The sequence below is a fragment of the Henckelia pumila genome, chromosome 3 (assembly GCF_033568475.1).
Source record: "Henckelia pumila isolate YLH828 chromosome 3, ASM3356847v2, whole genome shotgun sequence".
Classification (NCBI taxonomy): domain Eukaryota; kingdom Viridiplantae; phylum Streptophyta; class Magnoliopsida; order Lamiales; family Gesneriaceae; genus Henckelia; species Henckelia pumila.
The window spans coordinates 128,847,311-128,861,548 of NC_133122.1; the positions used below are offsets into that span (position 1 = coordinate 128,847,311).

General features: G+C 33.8%; 2 protein-coding genes across 2 annotated transcripts; one reads left to right on the forward strand and one right to left on the reverse strand.

Annotated features, from left to right (window-relative positions):
* The first annotated feature begins 282 nt into the window (after nucleotides 1-282).
* Nucleotides 283-5,376, forward strand: LOC140886952 (vacuolar cation/proton exchanger 3-like). Its single transcript, XM_073293909.1, has 11 exons — nucleotides 283-638; nucleotides 1,010-1,077; nucleotides 1,216-1,244; nucleotides 1,394-1,590; nucleotides 2,621-2,833; nucleotides 2,961-3,095; nucleotides 3,221-3,337; nucleotides 3,907-3,960; nucleotides 4,083-4,199; nucleotides 4,354-4,447; nucleotides 4,909-5,376. Exons 1-11 carry the CDS (start codon nucleotides 390-392, stop codon nucleotides 4,965-4,967), a joined length of 1,332 nt encoding a protein of 443 aa, XP_073150010.1. The 5' UTR covers nucleotides 283-389; the 3' UTR covers nucleotides 4,968-5,376.
* A 194-nt stretch (nucleotides 5,377-5,570) lies between these two features.
* On the reverse strand, nucleotides 5,571-7,561 carry LOC140892396 (violaxanthin de-epoxidase, chloroplastic-like). The gene is made up of 2 exons (XM_073301269.1): nucleotides 7,310-7,561; nucleotides 5,571-7,130 (listed from the first exon to the last, which is right to left on the reverse strand). Exons 1-2 carry the CDS (start codon nucleotides 7,319-7,321, stop codon nucleotides 5,856-5,858), a joined length of 1,287 nt encoding a protein of 428 aa, XP_073157370.1. The 5' UTR covers nucleotides 7,322-7,561; the 3' UTR covers nucleotides 5,571-5,855.
* Between the last annotated feature and the right edge of the window lie 6,677 nt (nucleotides 7,562-14,238).

Genomic DNA, 14,238 nt, shown 5'->3' on the forward strand with positions numbered 1-14,238 from the left:
GTCAACCCTACCCATATTTATAATAATAAGTAATACTTTTGACATAAAATGTAATACTTTTAATGAATAACCCATATAAGATATCCGTCTAAAAAAAATGACCTTTGAAACCGTTTCATAGGAGTTTTTGTCTATAAATATTGGCATGTGCTGAACCGCCTAACAGAAATCGTATTGCCCATATGTTTTGGTAAATCATAAGACAACAAAAAGTAACGAAATTTCGCGGAAGCAACAGCGCTGCGCTCTGATCTACTCATGGTATATATAAGTTTGAGGTTATCTGGAACATCGGGAACCCAACAACCTCACGAGCCTGCAAAACTTTCGAGTGTCGACGGAATTAAGCATTCTTATTACATGCAAGAGTGGTGATTAAACACAGGAAAATGGCGGAATTGGAGAACGGGAACATGAAGGGACTGAGCAAGGAGATGAGACATGGCCGCACAGCACACAACATGTCATCGTCTTCCCTGCGCAAGAAGTCCCATCTCACTCTTGTCAACAGAGTTCGTATCGGGTTTCTTCGAAGTTTCCTTGCAAACTTGCAGGAGGTTTTGCTGGGAACCAAGCTCTCCGTCCTCTTCTTGGCCATCCCTTTCGCCATTGTCGCCCACTATTGCCATTTTCGGAATGTGAGTTGCATGTCTTTCACTACTCTTATCCATTTTTCTCTACTTTTTCATGATATATATATATATATATTCCACGGGGAGAAGTGGGTGGGGATTTTTTAAAAACAAATGCAGTGCAGAAAAGTTAGAGAGAGAGAGAGAGATATTTTTTTGTTTTTACTTCATCCAGTATAAAAATATCATCGTGGTTAAAAAAAAAAAACCCCATGTTTTAAACAACTAGCAAAAACTTCACCATAATATTATATATATATTCTTACGGAAGTTTTTTTTTTTTTTTTTTTATGTTTTTAGTAAGTTAACTTTGAGTTAATTTTCTTGATTAATATACTCATAATATATATACACTGTCTCAATTATCTTCTTCTCAGCCATGGATATTTGCTTTAAGCTTACTTGGAATCACTCCCCTGGCCGAACGAGTCAGTTTCCTCACAGAGTAAGGCCATATATATTTCAATTATCCAGTTATAACTATCATATTTATAATTCTTTTCAATTCTAAAAGTAATTAAAAAATTAATTTATACACTCTAATAATCGAGGATTTATATCATTCGCTCTCTAATTAATGCAGGCAAATCGCTTGTTACACAGGGCCAACAGGTGATTAGCTAATTTCATCTCAGTTAACTAATTCTATGCAAATAAATTATTGCCTATTATATATCAACCAATTATTATTATATAAGTGTGTAAAATTATCAATCAATTACATTTTATTTAAATTTTTTTTTTTTTTTTTATGTCTGCAGTTGGAGGACTCTTGAACGCAACATGTGGAAATGCGACAGAAATGATAATAGCAATACTGGCACTTGCTAACCATAAAGTTTCTGTGGTCAAATACTCTCTATTGGGATCTATCCTTTCTAATCTTCTTTTGGTTCTTGGCTCCTCCCTCTTCTGTGGTGGCATTGCTAACATATCGAAACAGCAAAAATTCGATCGAGTAAGAAAATATATAACATATACGAGCCCAGCTCCCTTAATTTGCACATATATATATTGTATTCACATACAGGAGTGTAGCTAATAATTCAATGGAATAAAAGTATACACAAAACATCTCTCATGATTCAAGGGCATGATCTTCATCCTAATAGAGTTGTCCGTCATGATTTTTTCGTTACATGTCTGTGTTTGTGAGAAAAGGAGTCAGAAGTTGATAGTGACAGATTTCTTGGGAGTTGGGTTACTTGGGTATATAAACTTGAACAACTCTTCTAGTTAACTTTTGGGGTCGAGTTAGATCGTCCAAGTATATTGTATTTAACATGGTATCAGAGCTTAGGTCCACCATTATGTGTGACTGCCCATAGTTGGACCATCCGTTAATATCTCCAGACTCCAGTAGTTTCATTCTTGAACTGACAAATGGTGTGTTAAGATGTCCAACATCGGATTGACATTAATGGATGATCTAACTATGGACAGTCTGACACATAATGGTGGACATAAGCTTTGATACTATGTTAAACACAATATACTTGGATTTGAAATTAGTTACATATATAGAGTTCGACAATCTTTTGTGATTGCGTTAGGTCCAAGTCCATTATCTTTAACAGATAGTTGATAAATCTATTTTCTTCTTTAATTTAATTTAATTTAATTTAATTTAATTTAATTATGTGTGTACGATATTTATTAAATTATTTTTAAAAAAAACTACCTATATTTATCAGTTGAAGGTTTCGATTGAGCAGTTTCTTGTGGAATTCATTATGCTCTGTCATATATATACTTGCATAGGCTTGCTTCTAGGTCATGGTAATATAAGTATATCCTTTGTAGGCATTAATATTTTTCATGTAAGTGATTTTAGATAATTTTGTGTGCTCACTCGTGTATATGTAAACATTTTCAAACTTACAATAACATTTTATAAAATCGAACTTACCAAGCTTCAATTAGCTTCAATTTGTGAATGAATTAGCTATTGACATAATACATCTATATTTTTTCTTGTAAAACTACAGAGGCAGGCAGATGTCAACTCATTGCTTTTGTTCTTGGGATTATTGTGCCATGTATTGCCTTTGATGTTCAAATTTTCTGGGAAATCCGCGGAACAAACCGCAGTTGGGACACTTCAGTTGTCGAGGGCAAGCTGCATTGTCATGCTCATTGCGTACATTGCATATCTAATCTTCCAGTTATGGACTCATAGACAATTATTCGAGACTCCGGAGGTGATCATTCCCGTACAAGATTTCTTTGGCACATTACAAATCTTGTTTGACAATTACTTGTTACCCTAGGTTTCAATAAAATTAATTTTTTAAAAACAAAAATTAATAAAAAATTAGTTGTTTTCAGGAAGAAGACGATGTTTTTGACGACGATGTATCAGATGACACTCCAATTATAGGGTTTTGGAGTGGATTTATTTGGTTAGTTCTCATGACCGGAATCATAGCTGTTCTGTCTGAATACGTAGTTGCCACAATCGAAGTAAGTACATAAACTTATAAATGCTTATGTTTAGCATACTTTGTTTCTTATGTACAGTGACGTTAAAATTTAATAAAATCTAATTGTTCATATTCTAATATATCTTTTGTTCAAAATATACATAGGATGCATCAAATTCTTGGGGGTTATCCATCAACTTCATCAGTGTGATTTTACTACCAATTGTGGGAAATGCAGCAGAACATGCAGGGGCTATCATTTTCGCATTCAAGAACAAATTGGTGAGTGTTATTTCGAACTATTAATTAAATATGTGAAAAATAATTGATCTTTGATGATTATTTGTGTGAATTTTATGATTTTGGGAGTGAATAAGTTTTCGAATTAGAATACTCAAAGTCAAGTCTATGACTGAGTACTTGACGAATTATTGAGAAGAAAGATCACTTGATTATAGAAAGATAATTTTATTACGAAAAGAATTTTATACAATTTATGTGTTGTCTTTGTGGATACTTAATTAATTGCTGGATTGTAATTTTTCGTCACTTAGCAAATGAAGCACACATCGTATGCTAAGAAACACTAGTTAATACAATATTTTTGAAAATTTTGTGCTATAATATAGTATGATAGTCTATGAAGTTTATGACTGTTGGATTGCCCAAAAATCACGATGTTCCGTAGTTTCTAGAATATTCCATAGTCTTCTAGAGTCTTACATAATCTTGTTGTGCCTTTCAGAATCCTCACGATGATAATTTTTTTTAGAATATTCCTAATATTGCTTTTACACGGTTCTAGAATGTTCTGGAAATGTGAATGACCATTTAACTTATCTCTTGTGCAGGATATATCTTTAGGCGTGGCACTAGGTTCGGCAACACAAATTGCCATGTTTGTGGTATGTTTATGCATACATCATTCTCGTAATTATTTACACAATTGCTCGAATACTCAATTAATTAATTAAATCTTTAGAAAAAATTAAGTTTTTCTAATTAAAAACAATTTTAAATGTTTTAGGTCCCAACAAGTGTAATCGTAGCGTGGATCATGGGTATCGACATGGATCTGGACCTCAATATCCTAGAAACAAGTACTCTTGCCATATCTATTCTGGTCACGGCATTCACTTTACAAGTAAGTCATTTGTAGCGATGAAATCTTGTCCAAGAAACAAGAAATCACGAAAAAAAATAAAATTATATTGATTAAATTACAATTTATTTACAAAAACCCTATAAAACGTTTGTGATTTTGTAATGTATTGACACTAATTTGGGAACTTTTGCAGGATGGAACGTCACATTATATGAAGGGTTTGGTTCTTTTGCTGTGCTATGTTGTCATCGGCGCATGCTTCTTCGTGTTCAAGACGCCATTTATCAGTAAGAATTTTATCATCCTGATTCCTGAGAGACCAAATAAGAACCAAATTAGTCTTGCAAATTAGATTATTTTAATTGGGTTTTGATTCACTGAGTAGCTCTTACTACATTAGGGTTTCTTTTTTAATATTACTTTAGTCCTATTTTGTTAGAGTGTTGATGTGATGCTATAAATTGCTAAAATTATATATATCGCACATATTGATGCTTGCATATCGAGCTAACACCACCACAACAGTCTGATAAAATAAGTTTATAAAAAAGGGGAAAAAACAGAGCTATACATTGTACTGAGACCAAATTTTTTGACAAGTTATAGGACGAAAATTCAAACGACAACTTAGGGGATTAAATTGACGGTTCCTTAATATTTAATGTGATATATGTCCACTAATCTATAAATGCTTGTTTTACAATCTTATACTTAATGTTTTTGTTGTTTTAAATTTGTTCGCATGCAGACAGGGGTGCAAACTTAGAGCTTAGCACCTCCCAGGGTCAGGAAATCTTTAGAATCTGAATGGATTTCCAGGTGAACGCAGGGAGATTCAAGAGAATATATCGGACCGACGACACAACACTCGTTCATTACTTCATACGTTTAGATGGAATCGGACGTCGAGGGTCAATGAGATCCATTATTATTATTCTTTGATCGAGATCCCGTCCGGTTTTCTCAAATTCGTGATTGAAACGTAGCTAAAATATGTTGAAGTAATTCTGTTTATAAATAAGGGTTTCCAGATTGTGTTGAGTGGCTTCTTGCGCTGGAATAATACCTGTTAGGCTGTACATGTAGCAGCCAAGTTGGGAGTTGTTTGTTCTTTATCCTCTTAAAATTATTATTGGGTTATTTTCTTATAATGGATTGATTATATATGTTTTATTTTATATTGTATGATAAACTAAAGTTGTAATTTTGGTGGTTTTGTTCTTGCCAGTGCCAAATTTTATTAATACTAGCATAATTGCACACAATGATCATGTTGTGAAGCGATCGATTGATACATAAATATATAATGAACTTAAGTTTGTAGCCAACTTTCGAGGATTTAGATAAATCTTATTAAACTTAAATTTGTAGCTAATATGACGAGAATAACACGAGATTTGATGAAATAAGTTATACATAAATTAATAATATCTCAAACCAAACAATACCTAATTTATATGGCAATATTGCATATTCTCACTGCTCCTACACGTGAAAGCAGAGCAGGCAAGAGCTTAAATGACGTTTGAAAATGAACCTTCAACAGCAGTTAGGCCTTCCTATTATAATGGATAAATTGACTCATTAGGCAATCAATTGACAAACGGCCATGGCCAACCCTGCTGTATTTGCCTTCCGTCTCCACCCCATGGGTTTCTTTTCTCAGAAATCTCATAGAAATGAAACTTTCAATGCTTAGACTCGTATCTTATGATGCAAGCATGAACCCTCAGGCAGGTCTAAAGGTGGATTTTGACAAGAAGAATTATCAACAGAGTACAGCTCCCACTCCTTGATTCTACATCTATCCAATGCAGACACCAATCGATGCCTCTCACTCTCTTCTGGGTACTTGCCATCCGGGCAGACAAGTATTGCCCCGCTGTACGACTGTCCCGCGACTGTAGCAGCTCCATGGTAGTGAAACAGACCCCAAGTAAAATCATCTGCAACCTCCACTATCGTCCAAAATTCATTTGAAACCACTCCATTATCTAAGACACTGAAGTGAAATGTTCCCGGTGTCTTTCCTCTTTTAACACGGTATTTTCTTCGTCTCCACACCAAAGCCCCCCCAAGTGTTCTCACTTGAAATACTGGCTCATACCAAAATGATCCTTTTGCCTTTCCCCTGTAGAATAACTGGTACTGGCATGGAAACTGATCATAAGCAGGGTTCTGTCCAGCAACAACACGCCAACTCCAATCCAACCTCCCCAACCAACCCACAAGTAGATCTTCACTAATTTCATGATTCAAATCTTCCCCTCGAAACCGAACCATTGGCATTACATGGGGTTTGTCCGGAATCTTGGCATCCAATTCAAGACAGTTATGCTTCTGCAATACGCATAAAGAAAATTCTTCGAGTTTTGGACTCTCGTACGAAGCAATACAACAATAGTTGCATACTTGATCCACAGGGCTACATTGATTCAAGCATTGAAGAGCTTTCCTACAATTTGGATCCATCAGACAATTCAATATTTGAGGCCCGCAGTATTTCACCATACAATTCAATGTCGAAAAGCCTTTTGCTCTTAGATTCTTCAGGGTAGAAACTGGTCTTACATAAGCATTTATTATTACTAACAAACAGAAGCGTATATCATCAGCAGTATGCCTATCCCAGGCCTCGAATACAGTTCGAACAACTTCCTTTGATTTCTTGAGTTCCCGTCGTGGAGGCAATGATAAATAGCTGAATATACTTGTTTTTGCCTCAGTTTGGACAAGAGATCCCCCTAACTTGTTTGTCAAAGCAGGAGATGAATCAAAACATATGACATTTGAAACGTGTTGACAATTGGCTTGGATCCATTCAACCGATTCTTGATCCACCACAGCAACAATCATCAAAATATTTGCATGAGCTAGTTCCATCCCTATGACGTCATAATTGGATTGATTAAAGTGATCCGTAAAAACAAGCATTTCAAACCCTTCATCAATCCATTGCAATCTTTCAGCCTGGGGAATTAGAAACAGTCATGAGGGGTCTCAAATTCATGAACACTCTCACACAACAAAATAAGATCACAAACATAAACTAATTAATACATAAAATACAAGAATCAGTCAATGGGCGATTGATGCATTCTACCAACTACCAAGTACTCAAAAATTAGTGTTGAAAGATTGGCACTCACAGTGTGGAGCATAACGTGGGACCAAGGTGTGGATTTAAGGGGGCTTACGCTACCTTCACCCACGAGAGCCACTATTCTCACCGGGTTTGTATTCTCTGACTCTGACTGGACAGCAAAAGAAATATTCGAATTCCAGCTGCGAAATTTCGAGTACTCTCGGAAAAAAACCAAACGATTTGGCTTAATGTATTCATTGGTTGTCGGAAAATAGAAGCGAGTATGGAATGGATATGGATGGCAGAGCACCCATGGTAAAACCATTATCCTTTAATTTTTCAGCTCTCATCTGCCGTTTGTGATCTCGATGATAGCTCAAACGACTGGGGCCGGTTTGTGTGTTCATATTTTGGATAAAATCGAAAAAATCGGAAATCTAAATCGAAAAAATAAAAAATCAAACCGAACCGAAACCGTATTTTGTAATTCGGATATAAATATTAAAACCAAAGTTTATTTGGTTCGATTTTGGATTATATATGTCAAAACCGAACCGACCGAAAAAACCGAAATTAAATTAAATTATTAATTTTATATAAATTTTTTATTTATATTATATATCTTATGAGATGATATTTAGTGAATAAATAATTATTTTAAAAAAATTTTAGTTGATTGTCGTTTATTTAATTCATTGTTGTTGTTTATGTACTTTATAGTTGATTAATTGATTGTTGTTTATGTAATTTTTATTTGATTGTTGTTTATGTAAGTTATTTAAAATTTATTTTTAAAGTTTTTACTAAGAAATCATGTAAAAAAAATATATTATATTTTACAATACATTTATATTATTAATTTTAATATTTGTATCAAAATCGGAATAATCGTATGTCCGTATCAAAATTTGTTTTGTTTTTTTTAAAATATTATAAGATTGTGGTTGGATGTTTGTTTTTGTATTGTTTGTTATTTTTTTTTCTTCATTATATGATTATAACTTTAAGTTGTGTGTTGGTGTATTTAAATTACATGTTTGATAAAATTTATGTTTATTTTATTGTGTTATGTATTATTAATGATAAAATCGATCAAACCGAATCGTATAAACCGGTCCATTTTAGTACAAAAATCAAACTGAACTGAAGTAGAACGGTTTGACTTTGGATTACATTTTTATATATCGAAAACCGAAAAACCAAAACGAAATTAGACAAATTAAAACCGAACCGACCGATAAACACCTCTAGGGCCCGTGATAAATCCATGTATTTTAAGAAATTAGCAAAATCATTCACGTTCACATCAATTAAATATAATACTTTAGTGTTATAATTTGATTTAATTTGAAATTCGATGTATTTGTACTAAAAAACATAATAAACAAAAAACAAATATTTAGAAAATGTTTATACATTCGTACACCATACAATAAAAAAAATAATAACAAAACAAAATAATCGACAATTTAGATAGATATAATATAATGACGATTAATGTTCACATTAATATGTATCAAACTATTATATTTATAACTAACTAATAAATGACGTCTATCAAAAAATTCGAACATATAACATTAAGTTAAATTATCTATGATCTTGTAAATTTATTTTGTACATTTATATGGAAGAGATAAATAATTTATTTTTAATTTTTCATTATTGATTTTTAATTTTATTTAGATAGAAACTATTGGATATTGGACTGTATTTTCTATTAATTGAATTGAATTTTTAATATATATACCATCATAAATGATTTATTACCAATAAATTCGAATATTAATAAAAAAACATTTGACCAAGTATTAGATTTTTTTCTTGATTTCCAAATTATATAAACTTAGATAATGATTATAGAATATTTAGATGATATCTAACTACAATCATGATTTCATTTTACGAATTTTTTTAATAAATTATAAATTAAATTAACTATATATTTTATTGGGTATAATTAAGTTAGGACAATTATACTACTCAAATTGATAGTGATATAATAAATTATAAAATGCGAAAAGAGAATAAAAAATTAAAAATATCGCATGAGTTTTAAGTTTAATTGCCTTTTAATTTTGTCATTTTATCAATAGTTATTATTTATCCATTAGAGTAGTATAATTTAACATTAAAAGTAAGCATATGTACGTGGCTATAATATATATATATATATATATATATATATATATATATAAAACTCAATCTTACTTTTTTATATTAATAATTTTCTTGGACTCCAATTCAAGTTATGAATTAAATAAATAATGTTATTTATTGGTCTATTTCATCATCCATTGAATAAAACTTAATAAATTATTAACAATAAATATAATTTAATTAAAAACTCGTATGGTAACACAAAAATCACATAGCCAATTATTAATCATGAGTATAACATAACAACAAAAAATAGCAATCTAATTATAATCTTGATTGAAATAAACAGTGATACTAATAGAATAAATATATATCAACTCATTTTTTTATTTATAAATAAAAAAATCGTTAAAAAATATGTCTAAAAATTAAAACTCGGTGGACTTTGTTTCCTAGGAACATTCATTGCGCGATATTACAATTATATTGATATATTGTTATAAAATAGTGAATTCATAACAATAATTGGGATAATTCATATTAAATAAATTAAACCAGAATAAAGGATGTAATATTTTTTTTTTAAAAAAATGTAATGCAGTCAATAATGAATGATTAATAATAAAATATAGATTAGAGCACTATAACATTTGTGTCAATTTTTAAAGGGTCGATTTTTAAGTGAAAGAACCATTAAAACTATAGTAGCCCGGTTTCATTTTACCAGATTAAGTTGCTAATCATGTTTAGATTTAATAAAACATGATTAAAGTTTTTTAATATGATCAACCGAACCAAGGAATTGGGTTAAAAATGCTCGAAAAATGCTTAATGGGCTTATTTGGGCTCGGGCAGTTCGAAGGATCCGAACTGGGTTCGGAGGGTCCGATCCCAAGGGATTTCGGAGGCTCTGAATTGGTTTGGGAGTTGGTGAGATCGGACGGTCCGAACTCTCCCCGAAAAGATGTCAAAAAGATTTCTACAGGTGTATCGGACGTCGGAGATCGGACGATCCGAAGAGGAATCGGACCGTTCGAACTTGGCATGCATGAAACGTGGACATCAGGCAAGGATCGGACTGTCCGGAGAGGGGTTCGGACGATCCGAACTTGGCCTATTAATAGGGGTCCGAGGGCTCTCATTTGGATTGCCAAATTTCCTCTCCTCTCCCGTCATGCCTTTATTTTAAGGACTTCGGGACTCTTTCTTTAAGAGTTGGAGTTGGAATTAGTTTTTTTTTTATAGCGGACAGTGTCCGTAGTAGCGGCTAGGTGGCGGAGCTCTGCCAAGGCGTCCAGGGGTCATAGCTAGGTTATGCCCAGGCTCTTGGGCATGCGACATCAGTGGGCTGACGACGGACAAAGGTATGGTTTTGGTTTCCTATAGGAAATAGGGAGTAGGCTATAGTTTAATTAAGGCTTTTAGAGCCTAGTAGGTGATGTTTGGCATGCTAGGTAATGCATGGTTATTTATGTTATATTGCTGCATGGTAGGCTTGGACCTAGAGGGGGAGCTTCCACGATCTGCCTTACAAAGGTACGGAAGTATTATTCGAGATATCCAGATTGAGTATGCATGTATTATGTGTTTGCATGAATTATGTGATTTCATGTTTTATATGCCTTTATATACAGCATGTCATGACTGTATGTTGCATACATGAGCATATTGATCCTTTACCTTAGAGGTATCCTGTAGTAGGGCGCTCACCCTACGAGTTTGTGGATGGTTAGATACATAAGTCTTGTGTTAGGTCACCGTGATGGTTGAAAACTTGTACTAGTATCAGGTCACCATTAACCATTGGGTATATGAGCCAACTCCTGAGGCGACGGCGCTGCGTGCTATATACCCTGGGCCCGGTCTTTGAGCTTGTTTCTTGACCTGAGTGTCTTGGTACCCAGTTCATTTGCATTCATGATCTTATAATAGTGTATGGTCATACTCTCGTACTGAGCGTGTTAGGCTCACTTACGGTTGTTTTTTGTTGGCTGGATGCCTTATTCTATGGGGTAGTTGCAGGTAGTTCTCCTGGGGACATGGAGGTTAGGTGGTGACTAAGGCTGGATAACAGAGTTGACCACTAGGTTTTGCTTACCTGGTACTATTTTATTTTTAGATTTCGCATTTAATCTGATTAAGATTATTTAATATTTAATTGCATGCTTAAGTCTCTGATTAATAGATGATCACGGTGCGAGTCACTATATTTATGGTATCAGAGCATGCAATAAGATTCTTTGGGACATAGTATTGATTTTGGGTTATCCTTTGTTGGATTACAAGTTGGATTCAATGATGATAGCAATATCAGGAATTGGAATAGTAGGATATCTAGGCTTTTTCAAGTTCGTCATTGCCAAGGTTGGCAGCAGAGGTTCGTATTATGAGGATCCCAATAGGATGGAGCTGGAAGAGAAGATCCAGTTTTCAACGTCAGACACTTCTCATGGTTGAAGGGAATGTGTGACAAGTAGTCATCAATTCTGCATCGACCAAGGAAGCCACCCAACAAGACTTTCCATTAGTAGTTGGAAAGATTGTCAGAAGATCTTACCATAGATTGGATCATTTAATTGGTAGTTTCCGGTAGTTAAATTCTTTGAGATCTTGCAAGGTAGAAGGTCTGCTGAAATGAGTTACAGATGGAAAACTTCATGTTCAAGATCAATAGACGGAATGAAAGATTTCCGCAGAAGTTTAAATACTGTATTAAGTTTTGTTATAAACAGTAATTCAATTGTAATCAGATGTATTAAAGATTTCAGTATTTGATGTACTAAGATTTTGTTTTATTGTACTTCTTTCAGTTTAACCTTTTGTTTAAAGTTATGTATTAGATGGGATTGTAATAAAGATCGTATTAGAACCTGGATTGGTGTTCAAGTATTGTAATCTTTGAGATTTTCTTGGTTAAATTGATTAAAAGATTGATTATTTGTGTACTCGGGATTTTACATGTTTCAGATGAATAGTTCTAGAATTTTTACCTAGAATATTCTAGTAAACCAAGTATTTTCCAGGGATGATGTGATTCATCAGGATGCATGAGTGTTTATTCTAGGCGGGTTTCCTTAGACTAGTTAGCTATTTTGACCCTTTTAGGTTGTTGTCTTGAGATGATGTATTTTCATCAGGTTGTCAGGTCAAGTAATACCAAGAGTTGTGGACTGTGACAAAGACTAGACGTGAGGAGGCGCGACCCTTAGTCGATATTGCTCTAGAAGTTTCCATACTTCAGAGATTGTTTGGAGGCCTTTGTGCTCCAGGGACTTAATAGGAAAGGCTACTCAGTCTGGAAATTTGGCAACAGTCACAGTAGGGTATGAATTTGGATTGGACAAATATCAGGTGTGGTATCAAGGTTTAGTTATCATCTGTTTGAGATACAGATGTTACATTATCAGAATAGTCTTGGAATGGATTTTTCCTTGACAAGTAATCGTTCTGAGCACATAGGCTTTGCCTACAGTTTGGAATTTCGGGGTTTAATCCAAGAGTTTAGTTGAATGGATATTCAACAGGATTTAAATTGTCAGGTGCTTGCAAACTCGGGATTTGAGTCGTGTTTCTGTAAAGTTCAGTTTTCCTTGATCAATAATTTTGATCCGGATATGAATATTGCTTAGTAATTATTTATTAGAGACTCGCGGATGAGTTATGTCGGGATGCTGACGACTGTCGGGTTTTGAGACGGTTTAGTAAGTGCGACCTTATGCCAGTGTACTCTGGAGGGATTCTTTTGTTCTAGTTTGACATTAAAGGAAGACTTACCTCAGTCTCGATGAATACGCCGTCATAAGCAATCTATCAGGAGAATATTCAGGATTTATTTGAGTCTTCTTAGATTATTCTTGGTGCTGGGTTAGTGCCAAGGGATGTGATGAGTTATCATCTGACTTCATCAGAAATACAGATTTTGGTTTCCGTGGATAGAATAGTCTTGGAAAGAATTCCTTGACAAGTTTATATTCTGGATAGATAGTTCTCGCACGTGATATTGGGGGAAAACCAAGAGGTTTGACCAGTATTGTCTGATTCTATCAGAATTATAAGTAGTGATCAGGGTCTTGATTACTAAATGAACAAAAAATTCTAAGTGATGAATTTACTTAGGTAAGTTTCCCTGTAAAAATTGGAATTTGATTAATGGTTTGTCAAGATGAGTTTTATCAGGACACTAGGATACTGGGAGACGTGAACTGCGATCAGGGTTAGACATGGGGAAGTATATTTCCAATGATGTTCTGGAAGTCTTTTGAACTTCAGAAGGGGATGAAAAATTTACGCAGTCTAGAGATCATTGCAACAATTACGTTAAAGTATAATTTTGGTATCAGTTTGATAACCTTGAAAAGATATTTGATTTTATTAGTGGATAATATATATGATTGGATAAGTGTTTCCAGGCTAGGAACATTTTTACATCAAAAAGTTTTGAGATCTATCAGATGATTTATCTAGTTAGTAATTGACAGATGTCATGAGCCTGCTAAGTTACATCATGGATTCGTCAGTATGAGAATTCACTTGGATAGTGGAAGTGAGCACTTAGGTGTTCATGATCGCTTTGAAATGGTCAGTTAAACAGGTGCAAGTTTAGTACCCCGTGACTTATTGTGACTATTTGTCTAAGGCAGTCAGAGATGAATGTAGTTGTTTCCAAAAAATATGTTAGTCTAGCTTTTGGGTTTCCTTCTGCTTAAGAAGAGTTGATAAGAAGGAAACCCAAAAGCTTGTAACCCCGTGATGGGGGAGAAAAATGTTCTTGTAGAATAACAATTGAAATTGATAGAATGAGTACAGTACTCAGATATGAAATTCTCAGAAAACGTTTCTGCAATATTTCTGGGATTATATTGTCAGAAATTGATCTAGCAAGTATTTGAATTT